Source organism: Vitis vinifera, chromosome 19, assembly GCF_030704535.1.
Source record: "Vitis vinifera cultivar Pinot Noir 40024 chromosome 19, ASM3070453v1".
In the NCBI taxonomy this organism is placed as follows: Eukaryota; Viridiplantae; Streptophyta; class Magnoliopsida; order Vitales; family Vitaceae; genus Vitis; species Vitis vinifera.
The window spans coordinates 24,557,184-24,577,230 of record NC_081823.1 but is presented as its reverse complement, the minus strand read 5'-3'; the positions used below and the strand labels follow the sequence as shown (position 1 = coordinate 24,577,230).

The 20,047-nt window shown below is 29.1% G+C and overlaps 2 protein-coding genes across 2 annotated transcripts in view; both read right to left on the bottom strand.

Moving 5' to 3' along the window:
• Positions 1-734: 734 nt before the first annotated feature.
• The window catches only part of LOC100244403 (putative disease resistance protein RGA3), a 59,491-nt gene continuing 40,178 nt past the window's right edge, over positions 735-20,047 (bottom strand). Inside the window, exons 4-5 of the mRNA XM_059735265.1 lie at positions 1,946-2,030; positions 735-999 (exon numbers count right to left, since the gene is read on the bottom strand). The gene's annotated coding sequence lies outside the window, so the exon portion shown is untranslated. The remainder of the gene's footprint in view (positions 1,000-1,945; positions 2,031-20,047) is intronic.
• LOC104877751 (putative disease resistance protein RGA3) lies at positions 2,296-6,075 on the bottom strand. Its single transcript, XM_019217246.2, has 2 exons — positions 2,423-6,075; positions 2,296-2,316 (listed from the first exon to the last, which is right to left on the bottom strand). The coding sequence occupies exons 1-2, from the start codon at positions 5,897-5,899 to the stop codon at positions 2,296-2,298; spliced, it is 3,498 nt and encodes a 1,165-aa protein (XP_019072791.1). The 5' UTR covers positions 5,900-6,075.

The window sequence follows — 20,047 nt, the reverse complement described above, 5'->3', positions numbered from 1 at the left end:
GATTTCAAGTGCTTAAATATTTCCTTGGGCTTCTCTATAATAAAAGTATGCTCTATGATCACAAGTTGGGCCTCCTCACCTGAAATGCCTGCATGCAATAACAATTTCAATAGTGAGAAAGACACGAACTAGTGTTTATATTGTTGTAGGCATGTAGGCAGGTGATACAAGTTTACCTTTTCAATTTGTGAGCCAGTTCTACTAGGTATACCTTATCTTGGTCTCCCCAAATTATTAAGGTAGGCTGCATAACAAGTAAAGGCAAATTGTAACATAACAAAGATGATATAAGTAGAATTAATGGATTGTAAACTGGATGAATCCGAATTCAACCTATGGGATCTTGGGTGGCTTTGAAAGTTTCCGATCTTTAGGAATATCTTGGATCAAATCTTTCTTCTCTTCTACAAACTCTATGCACATTACTTGTTAGTCTTATTTTTGTATTAGCAAACGAATATATCAAATAACTACTAATGATAATAAGAATAAACTTGAATTTTAATCACTCAACTATGATCAAATTTTGTGAATAGTTAAAAATGACCTTTTGAAATTATTCTAAAAAGAAAAAAAAAACCCCAAAGAAAATGTGATATCCAAACAACTTACTTGAATGAAATTATTGAGCAAGAAAGAAAATATAATATATAAAGAAAATGAACTTAAATAATTTCAAATGGATATTGAATAAAAATGAAGTCATCAGAAAATGAGAAGGGAGGATTTCATACTTGAAATGGTTCTCCTTACTGATGAAACCTTCACCAAGTGTGGCCCTCTGTATTCTTGGGCAAGTATTCACCTGTTTCCTTTTGGTATCTTGCAAGTAGGTGCATATAATGAAAGATTTTCCATGTGGAACACATCTCTTCCAAGGTGACGTCAATTCAATGCAATCACCAATAGGTAGGTCTATAAGTGAGTTCAAGTTGCCTTTCCAATGCAGTAGTGTTGCAAAACAAGAGCAGTGTTCAATTTGAGTTTGGATCATATCATCTCTGCATCCAATAGATAGACTTCAATGAAGAAGTAGAGACAAAACATTAACTAACATAGCACCTCAGCTAAATAAGAGATGTGAGGTTGTCTATCTAATTTGATGAAGCTGCTAAACTAAACTAAAACATTTAGGTTATGTTTGGTTCCCAAAAAGTACTAAGAAAATAATGTTAAGGAAAATGATTTTCTCAAGTTTAATTGTCCTATGGAAAATAGCAAAGAAAATAAAATATAATTAAGATTAATTAGAAATTTATACATTTTCAAATTATTTAATCTTTAAATCAAAGAGTTAAAAAAAGTGAAATGAGTTTAAAGTATAATATAAAAATAATTTATTGACTTCCACTTTTTTTTTTCCTTCCACTTTTTCTCTCTATTTTTTCCCTCAAATTTTCAAGAAACCAAACAAAGCCTTGATGATTTTTTTAAGAATATTTGGAATGGTAACAAGATAAACCCAACCCCATACTCATTATCTAACAAAAGCTGCTAAACTGCAACATAGATGAAGTACTGAATTCATTAACACCATTTTCTATTTTGCATTTGTTTGGCAATTATTTCTCTAATAAAAAAGTTATATTAATGGCTAAATTTAAACTACTTTTTGTATCAGGCGTCTAGTAAATACAAATTTTTGGACCACGTGAAATCTTCAAGCCAATCCAAAGTTGTCTCCTTTTGGGATCCTTTGGGCATTAGGCAATGGTAAGCTTCTTAGGAATGGTGGACTCTACTAGTTATATTAGAGCTCAGTATTTCCTCAAACTCTTAGAATGCAAAACACTTACAGTAAAATAATTTGAAGATGTAAAAGTTTTCAAACAAGTAAGTCACAAATACAAAGAACTACCAAAACAAATGAAAACAGAGCATTTTAAAAGTAAGATAATGAAAATGAAGTCATAGAAAATGAGAAGAAAAGTTAGGGATTTCGGACCTGAAAGGCATTGTGTATCGGTTCAATCTTCATGGATGTATGATATCAATTTGTGGCATATGAGCAATCTTGGGTTAGTCTTCACCTTTCCTTTCAGCATCTTTCTGTGAACAGATGCAGATTATTTAGTGTCTGCAGGTTTTTGAGGGAACATATATTCTGACAGTGACGTCGATTCAGGGCAGCCACGATTTCCAAGCTCTGTAAGTGAGGTGAGGGTATGTATCAAGTGTAGTAACGTTCCAAACACAAAACAACGTTTAAGATTGAGAGTTATCATATCAGACCTCAGTATTTCCTCAAACTCTTAGAATGTACAACTCCAAGTAAAATGGTTAGTTTAGTGCACATCATCGGAAAGCGCATCCTAGCTGGAAAAAAATTTCAAAATTACTAATGTGAGCAGTAAAAACAAACATAGCATTTTGATTCTTAAATAATAAAAATGGGAAGAAAGGTTAGGGATTTCGGACCTACCTTCATTACCATATAGGTATCACTGTTGAAACGAACATGTGGGATACGAGCAATCTTGGCCCGGTCTTTACCTGTTTCCTTGTTGTATCTTTCCTCTAGGTGTGGATAATCACAGAAATAAAATGTCTGCAGTTTTTTAAGGGAATAGACCTCTTCTGGCAGTGATGTCAATTCAGAGCAGTCATAAATAATAAGTTCCGTAAGCGAGGAAAGGCTGCCCATCCAGTGTAGTAATGTTGCCAAACCAGAGCACTTAACAATGTGGAGAGTTTCGAGAGTGGAAACATATTGAAGCGGCTCCTCTGGGAGAGATATCATACCATCAATCTTCCGTATATGTAGAGACTTCAATGAAGAAGAAGCAGAGACAAACATGAACTGCCTCAGTACCTCTGCTCTGACTCCACGCAGGCTTAGTTCCTCAAGACGAGGTAATGAAGCCACATTGAAGGATGCCAAGTTAGGGCATTCTCCAATCTTTAATTTAGAAAGACAATGGGATGAGGGCAGTTCCAAGGATTGCAAGTTAGGACACTCACGGATCTCTAACGTTACCAAGCCAGAAACATGTTGAAGTAACTCCTTCGGGAGAGATATCATATCATCTATGCTTTTAATATACAGACACCGCAACGAAGAAGAAGCAGAGACAGACATTATCTGCCGTACCACACCATATCTAACTGTGAACAGAGAGAGTATCCCAAGAGAAGGTAATGGAGCCACTTTGAAGGATGCCAAGTTAGGGCATTTTCTGATATCTAATTGAGAAAGACAAAGAGATGACGGCAGTTCCATGGATGTCAAGTTTGGGCAATTATGGATCTTTAATTGAGAAAGAGAAGGAGAAGGATGCAGTGATGCCAAACCAGAGCATGCATAAATATATAACTTCGAAAGATGAGAAAATGAAGGAGGTTTTTCTGCTAGTAAGTCCATCCTCCACAATTCCTTCAACTTTGGCATGTCAGAGAGTTCGAGCGATTCAAGAGATGGGAAGAGTGGCGTTGTTAATGAACCCTCCTTTAACTCCACCACTTCTTTCATATTATGAAGCTTCAAAGACTTGAGAGAAGGGAGTTGAGAAAAGGGTGGCAGAATTTTGCATCTTGAACATCCCGAAATTTCAATTTTAATTAGGTCGGGAAACAGGGAACCCAACCCATCATTCATCATCCAACTTGGAAACTCCGTACCTCCATAACCTTCTATAAAGATATCCTTTAGGTGTTGGTGTGGTTGAAGGCCTTCCATCACTGACTTATCACTCTCATCCCCCCCATCTCGGCCCCACCGATCCCATTCCAATCTCAAGGACTGAAGATATTGTTTTCCTTTCAAAATTTCCCCCCTGGATACCAGTTCAACATCCCTCACGTTTTGAAGATCACTTACGCATAACCCTCCTCTTAGTTGGTTAAGGCCTTTCAATTCACTCAAGCTACCAATTTTGTGATTCCTTAACCACCCTGTCTCATTCCCAACAACAAACAATGGTAGACTTTGAAGTAAAGTCAACTTGCCGATTCCATGTGGCATATGAGCCAAGTTAAAACAGCTATCATTCTCCAAGTGTCTAAGATTGATCAATTCTCCTATGTTGTCTGGAATTCTTTTTAAACGCCGACACCATATGAGTTTTAGTGTTTGCAAATTCTTTAACCTTGTAATAGCATTTGGAAGTACCTCAAAATTGTTGTTGGAAAGATCAAGATACCTTAAATGACTCAATTTGCCTAAACACTTTGGCACCTTCTCTACACCCATACGACTTAAACTCAATGCACGTAAACACATAAAACTCGGAAAAAATGACTTTACAATTGTACTATCCTTAAAAGAATCTTCACCAAGGTTTAGAAAGGTCCTTATGGGTTTTCCCTTTAGAGCCTTTATCATAGGATTTACCTCTTCAAACAATGATACATGACGAGCTTCTTGTGAAATGTTATTTACATAACTTTCTAAAACAAGGATCTCATATCCTACAATTGATTGTGCAAGATCATGTATAAGGTCATGCATTTTAAAATGATTGGTTCCCGCCTTCTCCAACAATGACCTTGACAATAATTCCTCAACATATTGATCCCCTATATCCTCTAATTGCTCATTATTATCATTTGAAGATTGAATATAACCTTGTGCTATCCATAGTTGTACCACCAACCTTTTCTCAATTTCATAGTCTTTTGGAAATAAAGCACAATATGTAAAACATTGTTTCAAATGTGTTGGCAAATTATCATAACTTAGTTTCAAGACCCGTACAACATTATCGTTCTCAACTCCAAGTAATAGCAAATTTTTAATATTGTTTCTAATAGACAACCAAAATCCCAGTTCTCTTTTAGAATGCAATATCATTGCTAAAGTCTTAATAATGAGAGGAACTCCCTTGCACATTTTTGCAATTTCTTCTCCAATTTCTACAATTTCTGGCTTCAAAATCTCCTGTTCTCTAAATGCAAATTTTGAAAATAAAGCCCGAGACTCCTTTTTTCCTAGACCTTTCAAACTAAGGGGAGACTTATCTTCCACAATGGATGCAACATTAAGTTTTCGGGTGGTTACTATAATTTTACTACCTCTAGCACCAACCATCAACAATTTTTTCACTTCATACCATTTTCCAGGATTTTCGTTCCAAACATCATCAAGTACTAACAAGTACTTCTTTTGACTTATTTTTTCGTGAAGCTTGTCTTTCAAACCATCCAAGGTCAGACTCTCCACACCCTGAACTCCCATAGATTTTAAAATCTTTTTGACCCACAGTTTGACGTCAAGACCATCACCAGAATCATCAGAAATGCAAACCCATGTCTTACGCTCAAAATGTTCTACTCTTTCGTCATTGTATACCAATTGAGTGAGGGTGGTCTTACCCAATCCCCCAAAGCCAACAATGGCAACAACGGAAAGAATTTCTTCATTGTTAGATGACAGCTTCCTTATTATCTCCTCTTTGTTTTCTTCTCTTCCTACAATTTCAGATGGCAACGAGAATGAGTGGGTTTCTCTCCAACTATTCTCTACTCCTATGCGTATTGCCTCCCGTCGAGTCAGATTCAACATGGGGATTTTTTTTTCGATAGCGTCTAGCCTTTCATTGATATCGTTGAGTCTATGACTCATCTTAAAGCGAAAAGCAACTTGATTTTCAGATGAGAAGAAGTCACTGACCTGCCTTGCGAATCCTCCTCGCTGTAGATAATGGGTTGCATAGTCATCCAGCAAGTCATCTGCGTCATACACGGCGCCTTTGAGCATCTGGACCCAAGCTTCTATTCCACGAGTTTTCTGCTGCTGCTGTTCCTCAGCATCCAGAAGTACACCTTTGATGACGTCGAGGTTGTCCTTGAGCTTGGTTAGCTCCTTTGGAACACCATACATGGATCCAATTTCTTGAAACGCCTTGGACCCCAACTTGGTCAAAATGTGCTCCACAACACCGAATGGAATTTGGTCAGCCATTTTGGAACAACTCAAAGTAGCAGAAAGCCAAGAAAATACAGCACGTACAAGATGAGAAGCTGAGGGAATTGTGAGAGAATAGGGAACAAAGTAAGAGATATCTTTATAGGGGTGGATGAGATGGGCCAAGTCACATGGGTACTGGCTGATATTATGGATTCGGTGGACAAGTCAACACGCTGCAATTAAAGGTACAGAAGGTAGTCAATATAAAATTGATGTACCATTTATGCTCCTGTACTTCATTCAATTTATATTTTTTCGTAACATTCAGTTACTTTTGGATCCGAAATTTGGAAAAATCCTAAGGTTAGGTTTGGTTATTAGGAAAAATAAATAAATAAATAAAAAAGGTTTTCTCATTGGTTTCACTATAAATTTTTTTAAAATTAAATATAATTAAAAATATATTTTAAAATTATTTAATCTATATATAATTGAGAAAATTAAGTGAAATAAATTTAAAGAAACATATAAAAATAATTTATTAATTTTAAATTTATTTTTAATTTTTCTTTATTTTTTTCCCTCAAATTTTTCAAAAACCAAATATAACCTAAAAGAAATGGAAACAAATTTATTATTTTTAAATACTATGGAAAAAGACAAGGGAAAACAACATTAACAAAAAAAAAAAAAAAAAATACTAAGAATATGTTTGGTTCTCCTAAGTTTAATAGAAAATGTGAAAAAAAAATGAATAAAAATTAAAGATAGTTTTAAATTTAATAAATTATTTTGTATGTTCTTTAAACTCATTTTATTCATTTTAATTTTTCAACATAAAAAATAAATAATTTAAAAATATAAAAAATTTTAACTAATTTTAATTATATCCGATATCTTCAATGTAAAAACCAAACATTAGAGAATAATATTTTTTTTTCTATTTTTTATTTTCATTTTCCAATAATCAAATATAACCAAAAAGATTTGAGGAAATTTTGGGAATGAAACTACATTGCAAAATAATAAGACAATTTAATTTTCTTTTTCTTATTTATTCCATACACATAATTTTTATTTCATAACCCTTATAGTGGTAAAAAGATTTGTAGCACATTAAGGATGAAAAGTTGTGAAATATAAGACTAATTTAAAAAAAATGAAAAACCAAAAATTAAATTGGTTATGTTATTTTTATTACTTAAATATTAAGTAAAATAATATTAATTTTTAGTTTTTTTTTTTTAAATTTAAAAGATGAATTTAGTTGTAAGGGTGCATTCATCTTGTGTATTACATACATGGATAATATTTTCATAAAATATGTACGGGAAGCCAAGATAAATAAATATAATTATTAATTAATTTATAAAATAAAGCACAATCATGTAAAAATCAGAAAAAAAAAAAAAAGAATTAGAAGATTTTATTATTTAAATGAGGTTAGTGATCTATCCAACATTTTATAGTATTATAGAGTATGTAAAGTCTCCAAATTAATGAGGTAACATGTTCACTTTAAACTATTCAAAGTCCTATGTGGCCTCGTAGAAAAATATGGACATTTATTATTCATTAGATGAAGAACTTAAATTAATGGGTGAAGATTTCAAATCTATTAAAATATGTGAATTATTATTATGGATACAACATGATTAAGGGTTGTTGAAGGGGTGTGGGTCCATTTATTTATATTCCAACTTTATATAAAACGTATACTATCTTTAGCGGTTTTTTCATTTTATTTTTCTCTAAGTTCTCTCTCTCTCTTTCTTTTCTTTTTTGTTCCTCCTGGGTGTTTGGTTGATTAGAAAAGGTCCATATTTTATGGGATATTTCTAAAAAAGAACAAACACATATGGAAGATATATAGAAAAAAAAAAAAAGCTAAGAAAAATTATTTTCTGGTATTTGATTTATAATAGAAAATCAAATCAAAATAATTAAAATAATTATATATTTTTTAATTATTTAATTTTATGTAAATAAAAAAAATATTATATATTATGTGAAAGCTCCAAATTAATCAGGGAACATGTTCACTTTAAACCATTCGAAGTCCCATGCATGTGGCCTGGTAGAAAGATATGGACATTTATTATTGATTAGGTGAAGAATTTAAATTAGTGGTTGAAGATTTCAAATCAATTGTTAACTCGTCTACCTAGAACTATTCCAAGCCCCATGTGACATGATATAAAATATGGTTGGGTTTCCTCAGCATCCAGAAGTATTATTATTATGGATACAGCATTATTAAGAAAAGAATATGGAAGATATATAGAAAAGAAAAAAATTAAGAAAAATAATTTTATGATATTTGGTTTATAATCAAAATTATTAAAATTAATTAAAATAACTATATATTTTAAATTATTTAATCTTTATATAAATAAAAAAATATAAATGAAATAAATTTGAAAAAATAATTTATTAATTTTACATCTATTTTCTACTCTCTTTTTTTTTTTTTAACTTTTTTATATTTTATTTTTCTCCCTATTTTTTCCTTGTATTTTTGTGAAAAGTTTCCAAAATAAAACTCAACCTTTATAAAAGCAATAGAAAATTACAATAAAAAGTAAAATAAAAAAATAAAAAAAATTAGGCAAATTGAACAACTTCATTTATATCAAAATTCAAGCTAATTTGGATTTCCTTTGGCCAAGAGGAGAAAGGGCCATTCATAGAGTAAGGCTATATATATAAGGAAAAAAAATGATTATTCCTTAAATAAAAAAAAAGTACAAAACTTTTAATTGTGTGAAAATTGTGATTAGCATTATTCTCAATTCTATGTCAACATTTTAAAGAAATTTAAACTTGTCGATTAAAATATAGATGAAGAAGTTGGAAGAGTTGGGAAAGAGTGTAGTGACATATCACATGGGGGTCACATGCAGTGGATGTGGTCATTTGATGATGCATTCTTGGTGTGAATTTTATAATTCCATAGGTAGGGACGTGGGAAACACCATGCTTTCTACAACTCAAATACAGTTGTATTATGTCTTCATACTTTTTATTTATGATAGGCATCGATATATATTAAGATAAAAAATTCAACCACCAATATCACTCAAATGTGTATTCATGATAGGCATTAATATATATTAAGATAAAAAATTCAACCTCTAATATCACTCAAATGTATAAAAGAATCAAGTCTGAAATCGTGCATGATTTTTTACTTGTAAATGTGATAATATATATAAAATTTTATAGTTATTATTATGTTTTTATAATCGAATGGGTTAGTGTATCCGAAAAGTTATTGGACTAGTTGGATCCATGATTCAATCACTATCTAATTGTGAGACCAATATAAATTCATGATATCAATATAAAATTAAATGTAAATTTTACATATTATTAAAGTTATAATTAGTTATAAAAATTCTTAAAAACTTTAAAATATAAGTTTTTAGATTTTTTTAATTTATTAAAGAGTAAAATATGATATTTTACTATTAATAACGTATATTGAAATAAATTTTAGATTTAAATACTTTCTTTCTTCTCCTTTAATCTTTGACATGTTTTATACATTCAAAACTCAAACATTTTGCTCTTAAGCTTGTTAAAAAGTCAATGAATAGCTAATTAAAAAAAAAATTGAAATGTAAAGAAAAATACTTATTTAAATTTGAAAGTGTCACGCTTCACAATTGTATGCAAAAATTATGAATACTTATGCAAATATCCCTTTAAAATTAAAAAAAAAAAAATCAAAATTGTTCGTTTTCATATTTCAGAAGTATTGAAAAATTCTACTTCAAAATTGTCAGTTTAAAGTTAAATCTATCTAAGTTTGAACCAAGGTGAAAAAAAAAAAAGAAACACAATCCCTTTTGTAAGGGCCAGATTTGTGCACATGTCTAGCTAATCTGTGAGTAATGGGAACACTACTACTAAGCCATTTGTAAGGTTTATCAAAATTGATGCATAGTTTATAATATAATTATTTGATCACGATTTAACCATTAGTCCAATCAATAAACCATGTACTATTAAATTTTTCGATTTAAAAACTGATCCAATTCTAAAAGTATTTTTAAAGGTATTAACTCAATGGTAATAGACTCAATTATTCACGACTTTCGGCTTTAACACTACTCCTAACCCACATGATGATGATGCATTGACCCGCTTATATCAAAAGTAGTCAATCACATTGATGGTCAATCCAATTGGTTGAGTAATTGGTACAAGGATAACTCAATTACATAATTGTTAAAAATAAAATAAAATCAATCAGACCCAAAAATAGGTTTATTTTTCAATCCATTAGATCAGCCCGTGAATCTATGTAAAACATTTCAATTACTCTACTACAACTATTATGTTGTTTTATCGTTAAATTGAAAGTGTAAATTTTTTCAAAGAAATTGAATTAAATAAGCTTACATACTAATTGATTTTTATTAAAAAAGGTGATATCTCCCAAGATATAATTCGATACTATATATGGAGTTAAACTCTTTTATATTATTCCCCACGTGATATCAATGAGGAGGTATTAGTGTAGGATGAATGCTTCCATTAGAAGCTGCTTTAAATTTGATGATTTAGATTTTGACTTTGACCACGGTACCCTTATCCTCAGGGTTTGAGGTGTCGCATAGACTCAAGTATTGTACCACTCTTTCATCATCATAGGAGTTTAAAACCAAAATAATCATTTTGTAAAAAAAAATGGTAGGAATAGTACCCATTTCAAAATATTTGTCAAAGTAATCTTTTATATTCACGTAAGCATTCACATGAATTTTTTTTTTAAGTGTAAAAAACTATCATTGGTAACTGTGATTTTAAAAGTTTCAAAAATATGCTTAAAACCATAGTTTGTAACTATGGTTTTACAATTTTCCTTAAATCCATAATTATTAACTGTGGTTTCAAAATTATTTTTAATCCACCTCCATTTTAATGATAAAATATTTTTTTTTATCATAATAACCATTAAACCACAATTAGTAATAAATAACCTAAAATTATAATCATTGATATTATTTTTTATTTGAAAATATAAAATTTAAATAATATAAACAATTTGTTTAATTATTTTAAAATTTAAAAATAATATGAAAAAATAATTTTATTTAATTCATATGTGATAAAATTCATAAAACAAATAAATATTTTATTTACCATAAATATATAAATTTTTATGGGAATGCATGTAGGAGAAATTATTTTCTCAAAATTTCAAGGAAAATATGAAAAAAAAATAAAGATAAAAATATATATATATAATTTTAAAACAATAGTAAAGAAAAAATTTATTAAGAATAATTTGTAAAAAAAATAATTTTAAACTGACAATGAAAAATTGCAAAAAAATATCTCTACTCCTAAATGAACTTTAGGGAAATTTGGTATATCGTTAAGAAATTTTGGTAAAGTGTGAAACCATAATCTGTAACTGTGGTTTTTATTATATTTCTAAAACCACAGTTACTAACTGTGATTTTATGGTTATTATGATAAAAAATATTTTAAAAATAATATTAAAATCACACTACCATTCAAACGGGGTGAATTAAAAATAAATTTGAAACCACAGTTACTAACTGTGGTTTTAAGAAAAATTGTAAAACCACAGTTACAAACTGTGGTTTTAAAGATATTTTTGAAACTTTTAAAACCATAGTTATCAACGGTGGTTTTTTACACTTAAAAAAAAATCCATGTGAATGCTTACGTGGATACAAAAGATTATTTTGACAAATATTTTGAGATCGGTACTATTATTGTCATTTTTTTTACAAATGGATTATTTTGGTCTTAAACTCTCATTGTAGACCAATTGAGAGCAAGGGTGGCCTTAACCAGCCCCCAGTACCAAGTATGGCAACAACTTTAAGATTTATTCTTAAATGAAAACAACTTCCGTATCACACCCTTTTTGCTTTCATCTCTTCCAATAATATCAGTAAAGGAATGGGTGTCTCTCCAACTACAGTAAAATAATACTCTTGGAACCAAGAGAATTTATCATTTTTGTAGGATTATTAATTTATTGATAAATAAATAATTTATTAATTTATAAATAATATTATATTTTTACTATAAAGTAGTTGTAAATGTATAATTATTAAATCTAAAAACAATGAATATGATAAAAAATTAATACGTAAAAGTCTAAGAGACTTAGAAAAAATAGATCGTTGCTGAGTCACATGGGCACTGAATAATATTATGTAATTGGTGGACAAGTATTAAATAATACTTCCCATAAAATGCGGTCGTTGTCAATATAAAATGTGGTGCCATCTGTTCTCACTTCTCATTCAACCTTATAACCAATGTATTATTTATGCTCCACTGCTTTATTCATTTTACTTTTTTTCCTTTACGTCCAAGTCTTTTGGATGGACATTTGGCTAATTATGAGGAGCCAAGATAAAGCAAATAGAAAAAAAAAGAAGAGAATGTAACTATCCATATCCAACAGTACACATATTATTTATTCTGAGTTTGAAGGGATCCTCACTATTTTAAAGTTTATCTATATTATTAATATGAACCCACACTTATACAAAGTTAGGAGTTTTCTCATATATGCCATATGAGATATCATAAAAAAAAAAAAAAAAGGAAAGAAATAATGAAGAAAATAAAAAATAATTTGTTTTAAAAAAATTATGTTAATAATTCCCATATAAATATTAAATAATTTGAAAATACAAATTTTTTAATTAATTTATTTAGTTTTTCTTATTTTCGATAGTAAAACTAAATATCAAAGGATTATTTAAAAAAAAATATATTTCAATAATCAAGCATAATCTAAAAGATTTTTCCCTTTTATATTTCTTTCAAAAAAAAAAAAAGGATGAGAAAATTTTGTGAATCCAAAGTGTATTCCTCTGTAATTTTAATTGTTTTCCTTGTAGTTTTTCCTTGGACAAAAGAATAGGAGATAATTTTTTATAACTTTTTTTTACATTTTTATTTTTATTTTTATCCTTAATTTTTTTAGTCAAACATTACCTAATATTATAAAAATATAGAAATTTTAGGGAAAAAAAAAGTGTAGAAGCTTTTTGTTTTTTGATTTCACAATTGTTTTCAAGAGCAATTTTTTATTTTTTTCTTTAAAAAAAAAACTAGAAAACATGTATGGTAATAAAAAAAACTTTTTTCTATTTTCTATTTTTAAGGAAAAAAATAGAATATTTTAAGATAACATCTTTTAATTGTTTTCACTTGTTTTTTGAAAGTTTCTTTAAATAATAATTATATAAATATATATAATAAATAAAAATACAGTTTTACACATAAAATTATTTTCAAAACATATTTAAAAATATTAAAAACATGTTAAAAATATTTCAAGTTTTAAATAGATTTTTATCTTACAAAATATCATATATTTTTTTTCAAAAACTATTATTAAAAACTATTTTTAAAAAATAGTTACCAAACAAGATTGAATACTCCTTCTAGAAGAAAGATATACAAATAATTTAAATACAAAAGTTGAACCTAAACTACCATTCAATATTTTATAGAAAATGATACCATCAATTAATTACTCATGAATACAAATCACAAGGTTGTAACAGAGACCAAGCATTGAAGGAGGGGAAAACCAAGTGGATAAACTTATATTAATTAAAACTCAAGTTACCTAATTTGTTCATTATCTGCAAAATAGTCCAAAAATGTTAATTAGAAGGCATTTAAAAAGAGAAAAAATGGAGAAGCTTCATTAATAAGCACTCACCCACAATTAAATATTAGAACTTAAAACTAGCTAATATATTATAATAATATACATTCTATGTCATGTATAATTGTTTTAATAATTTTTTCACTATAACTATATTTTATTTTGTAACTTTTGTAACAAAAAATATTTGCCTAATACACCACTAAGGATGGAAAATTGTGAATAATAAGAGAGAATTTATAAAAATATTTATAGTAGACTTTTGTGAATATAAAAATGACAACACTGGTAATACATTATTTTTTCAAAACGAAGTGGTTTAAATACTTTTTATTTCTTATAATATTTTAAGTAAAATATTAGTAAATTCTTCATGCATATTACATGAACAATAATTTTATAAAATGTCAAAGGAAAGCGACAAATACATAAATATAATTAACGAATCAATTTATAAACCAAAGTGTGATGATATAAAAATTAGAAAATAAAACAAGTCTACAAGCTCACTATTATTAAAATTGAAATCGATTAATTTGTTATCTGTTCGAAGAATGCTACAAAACTTTTAATAAAAAGAAGTATATTTAATCAAAATAACAAATTCGTTAAAAGTAGTGAATAAAACTATTTCTCATCATGAGGGTGCAACAATAATGTCATTCTTTAAGTATAGAGATGGGCAATCAAAATGATGGTGGTTGAAAGCCATAAAAAATTTAGTTTATTCTCATTGAATATAATTGGTTTTGAGAAGAAATGATAAATACCCTATCCAAGAATTAATATTGGAGTTAATAGTTATGGTTCACTCCATAGAAGTGTTAAAGGAAGGATTGTTAGTGTACAACAATGTTACTCTTTAATATTAGGAATAAAGCACTTAAATGATGGTAATTGAATGTAATAAAAAGTTTAGGTTATCCACGTCAAACATCAATTAATATTTTAGATGAGATGGACAAAACTCAATCTAAGACTTGAAATTATTGAAAGTTAATTCAATAAGATAAAACTAATCCTCTTTGTGTGATTCAAATCACATCAAATTTTAAGTCAACACCAAATCTTAAGCACACATAATCTCATACTTACTTTTTTAGACATATTTTCTCAAAACCAATATCAAATCTCAAGCTTACCGAATCTTGAGTCTTACATCTTATGCCATCATTTTCGTTGGGAGTGAAAATATTATCGACACAATAATCTTTATATTGATAAATGTTCAAATATCAACTACAAAAGAAAATATTTGGGAGAGAATTGATAATGATTTTAAATTTAAATTATGCTCGCGCTTGGCCATAAATTAGATTACCAAAATATCAAAGTAATGGTAAATAAATATATGTTATCGATAATTCTTTGAGGATAAAAATTTATAAGTGTGAATATTTGAAGAAAGATCTAAAGTTGGGTTAGGTTTTGGTCAATATGGTGCCTCATAAAATTTATTATTGTTGAATTTATCAATTTTCCAGTTTTGGATGAAGTTTTGTTGATTTAATAATTTCATTTTGATACAAAAGTTGAACTTCTAAAGTTATTAAAAAGTAAGAGGTGATAAGAAAGAAAAAAAAATATAAACTTATGTTTATCAAGATAATATAATACGATTAACTTGCCCATGTTATGTTATATGTTAGGTGAAGGCTACAACTGAGACGTTGATTCGTTCATTGAAAACTCCCATGTGGCCTAATAGAAAATATGGACATTTATTATTCATTAGGTGAAGACTTTCAATACTTATTTTATCCTATTTTTTATGGTGTCCATTTTCTTATTATCAAGCAACATGAATATAAGATGTGAATTATAATTATTATGGACATTATAATTAAGGGTTATTGAAGAGATGTGATATTATCAAATGTAGCTTCATGTGCTCGCATTAATTATATTCCAACTTCATATATTAGTGATTATGGTAAACTTTGATGGGCAAGCCGATTATGGTAAGCCTTGATTGGCGTGGTAGGCAAATATTGTGTTTGTAATTTGTACATATTTTCTTCCTTGTTTAGTTTTACCTTATTTAGGAGTCTTGATGTATCTCTTCTCTGTGTATATATATTGGCAACTGATGAGAATAAAAGTACAGAAGAAAATTGATCCAAAGAAATTTATTAGTGTATGCTTTATTCATTTTACTTTTCTTTTCATTCATTCTTTTAAACAATGTTTGGTTGACTTGGAAAGTTCCATATTTTATGGGATATTTCTAAAAAGATTAAACATAATTAGGCTATATATATATGGTTTTTTGGTCTTCTTCCTTGAAAAATGTTATGGAAAAAGGGGAAATTTTTGTTAAGGAAAATGTTTTTTATGTTTATTTTACTATAAGAAATATGAAAGAAAATAAAATATAATTAAAATTAGTTAGAAACTTTAAAAAAAAATTACTTAATTTTTATATAAAAGATAAAAACTAAATGAGTTAAGTTTGAAGAAGTGTGTAAAAATAATTTATTAATTTAAAATTTAAAATTTATTTTTTTCATTTTTTTATTTTTTTATATTTTCTTTCTTTTTTATTACATTTTTTTTTTTTTTTACTATTTTTCAAAAATCAAACATAATCTTAATGAAAACAAATAAAAATTACATCGTGAACTAACAAAAATGTATTATGATTAGAATGTCAAATATCATTCTTTTTGGTGGTCTTTATATTGCCATTAAATTAGATATATCATGAAATTTTCAATCATTTTAAGTTTGTTGGGTGTAATATACATATATGGAATCTAAATGATAGAGATGTTGTTAGGACATTGAGTCTTGTTTGTATGTCGACAATTTTATTTCTTTTAATGTTTGAACACATAAGTCCTATTAAATAGTGACTTGCTCTTCATTGAAGATCAAGGGTTGTTGTTCGTTCAACTGAGAAGTCACAGGTATGTCTGAAAAGGTTTGACTTGTGGCAAGTTAGACTTTTATGAGGTATAAAGAGGAACGATATCTTTTAAATCAACAAAAATTGATTTTTTTTTTTTTTTAAAAAAAGTGAATGAAATAGGGGACAATTGAGTAGGCAGCAACACTCAAGCATTGGGACCGCTTAAGCGCTTAGCACCACTCAAGCGGTGGTTATGTGTGCTCAAGCGCTCATGTATTTCTTGCAAAAAATTAGAGAATAATTTTGAGAATTTCACATAAGTTGGATTTGGAAACCTATGCATATCAAATCTCTTCGGGTTATTTGCCTATATATACCTCTCTATAACCCTTATAGGGTAAGAGATTAGAGAGATTCAAAAGAGTCTCTTTAAGAGAAATTCTAACGTGTCATACCATTCATGATCTCTCATTCAAAGAATTCAAGCTTTGAATCTTGGGGTTGAAGATCTTCATCCCTTTAGCGAGGCTGAAGTGTATTCATTGGAGCAATTAGGGATTTGCTGCATCACAGACGTGGATTAAGTTGTAGATATTGGAGAGTAAGTTTTTAGGGTAAAGTGGTCAAGTAAATTTGTGTAACTTGATCTCATATAGTGGATTTAGATTAACAATCTTAGACCTCGTGGTTTTTTATCTCCATAGTTGGTGTGAGGGTTTTCCATGTAAATATCCTTATGCTTCATTGCATATATTTGATTATCTTGATTACATTGTCCATTGTTGAATGAATTAATAATCCCTAACTTCTTGCAAGGAAAAAGTTAGTTATAATATACAAATAATTTTTAAATACACTCAGTACCCCCCTTCCCTTTGGGTGTTATCCTAATAGACTTTTGGTTTTTCAATTGATATTACAAACAAATAAAAATCGATTTTTTTCATATTGATTAAAAATCAAATTTTTATTAATTATATAGGATAAAAATGAAATTTTTATTGATTTTGTAAGTCTAGTATGAAACAATAAAAAACTAGGGCTCCTCTAAATAGTCTACCTTGCTTCTATGGGAGTAACCATCCCTATTGGAAAGCCTAGATGAAGTTTTTTCTTAAAATGCAAGGTGAACGCCCTCATTGTTTCTTGATGTCCGTGGAAGATCACTTGGAGAATTAAAACCTAAACAAGATTGGGACAAAGTTGATAATGAAGGAAGTGAAGCCAATGTTAGGGCTTTATTTAGTATCTTTAATAGAGTTTGTCCAGATGAGTTTCGCAAGATAACAAACCATACTCGTGCTAAGGAAGCATGAGATATCCTTCAAGTCACTCATAAAGGTACACCTACTATTAAAGTTTCTAAATTGCAAATGCTTACTACTAAATTTGAGATTATTACAATGCATGAAAATCAAAACTAAATTTGAGATTATTAGTTAATTCTTCTTTGAACCTTGGAAAACCCATTCTAGATTCAAATGTAGTAAGAAAATTTTTTGAGTTTTCTCCCAAAGAGATTTAAACCTGAAGTTATTGCTATAGAGGAAAGCAAAGACATTGATTAGATGAGAGTTGGTGAACTTGTTGGCTTTATATAGACATATGAGATGCCCTTACCTAATTCTCAAAATCCTCAAGACTTTGTCTTTAAGGCTTCGGAGAATGAGAAAAAAGATACTGAAATGTCACATAATATAACTAGGAATGAATTGATTTATATGACTAAAAGAATTAAAACGGTAATGAAATTCAACAAAAAGTTTTGCGAAAATCAAGAATCTAGAAAAGGAAAGAGACTTAAGAAATCATCCAAAGAAAATGATTAAGGTTCCTCCAAAGGTAAGAAAGTAGAATGCTTTAATTGTGGTGGTTTGGGACACTTTGCTACTGATTGTCCTAACCCAAAAAATGTCAAAAAGTCTACGCAAGCTACATGGAGTGACATTGATTTTGAAGAAAGTGGTTCCACAACTTCTGAAGATACAAGGTATGATCCTAATAACTTTTTAGCTTTTGTTGCATCTATGGAATTTGTGCATGATAGTGATAGTGATAATGAATTCACTAATGATCAAAAAGCTACTTTTTTGAATAATCTTGTTGTTGAGCATGAAAAACTTATTAAGAATTATTTAAGATATGATCATATACTTGAAGCTTACAAAACTAAGATTGATGTGCTAAAAGAAAAAAATATTAATATACTTGAAAAAAAAAATAGATTTCTTGATCTGAACATCATTCTCTTATTGAGAAAAATAAGACTCCTACTTAAGAGATGAAAAATAGTAAGCCTTTTTCATTTGTGAATGAGATCTTTCACCTTAGAACTAAAATGCTTAATGAAATACTTGATAAATGAAAACCCATGGTGATAAATGAGGTTTGGAGTATATTAATAAAGATGAAACTCTTTCTAGTGGAGAAATTGTGTTTGTTAAAGGAAAAGATGAAACCCCCAACCAAGTAGCATCTCTCATAAACCCATCACTATACACTGAAAGAAAATAGGACACACTCAGTATAGGTGCTACACTAAGTTCCTAGAGAGATTTGAATCTCAAATAAATAGGCTAATGAATGACTTTAATTCCCTTAAAAATAACATCTTGAATTATGGAAAAGGGAATAAACCTAATCAAAAGCCTATATCTCAATAAAGCTTCTCTAAGTTACCACCTAGGATTAAACAAGTTTGGATGAAAAAAAATAAGCCTAAATGTCAAGTAGTCTTCACTGCACTTAAAGTTAGGTCTTCTAGTGAGTGATACTTTGATAGTGGTTGCTCTAGACACATGACAAGAGACAAGTCCTTCTTTCATATCTTTTAAGGACTATAATGGTGGCACAATTACCTTTGGGGATGGAAACTTAGCTTGTGAAAGACAAATGAAGTATATCTATCCCTACTTGTCCTAAGTTAGATGGAGTTCTTTATGTAGATGAACTCAAGGCAAACCTCCTAAGTATTAGTCAAATCTATGACAAAGATCATAGGGTGAATTTTTGCTAAGACTTATGCAAGGTAGTCAACAAAGAAGGAAAAGCCATTACCACAGGACATAGGATAGTTGACAACTGTTATGCAATAAATCCTAACTCTAAGACACCTCTTGTGTGCACTAGTGCTAAGCTAGACCTTACTAAACTTTGGCATAGAAGGCTAGGTCAAATAAACTATAGGGATCTTGTACACTTAGTTAATAGTGAAAAAGTTAGAGGAATCCCTAAACTTAGTGGTGAACCTAAACCCATTTGTGGTGGGTAAACAATAAAAAAGTTCACACAAAAAGGTTAAGGAAATTAGGACCACTAGACCTTTAGACCTTCTTTTTATGGATCTATGGGTCCCATGCATATTGAGAGTAGAAGTGGTAAGAGATTTGTCCTAGTTGTTGTGGATGATTTTTCAAGATACTTCTTTGTGAGTTTTTTTAAGGAGAAATCAAAGAACCCAAATAATGTTCCTCAAAGTGAAGTTGACCCCAACAAGGATGAGAATATATCTCAAGAAGACAATTATGAAGAAATGGGGAATAAGCATAAATCCAAAGTACCCAAGAACTATTGTATCTCAAAAGTTATAGGTAAGGTGAATGAACGTGTAGTTGCTAGGAGATAATCAAAGATTAAATGAAATGGATCTTATATGCTATACCTCCCAATTGAA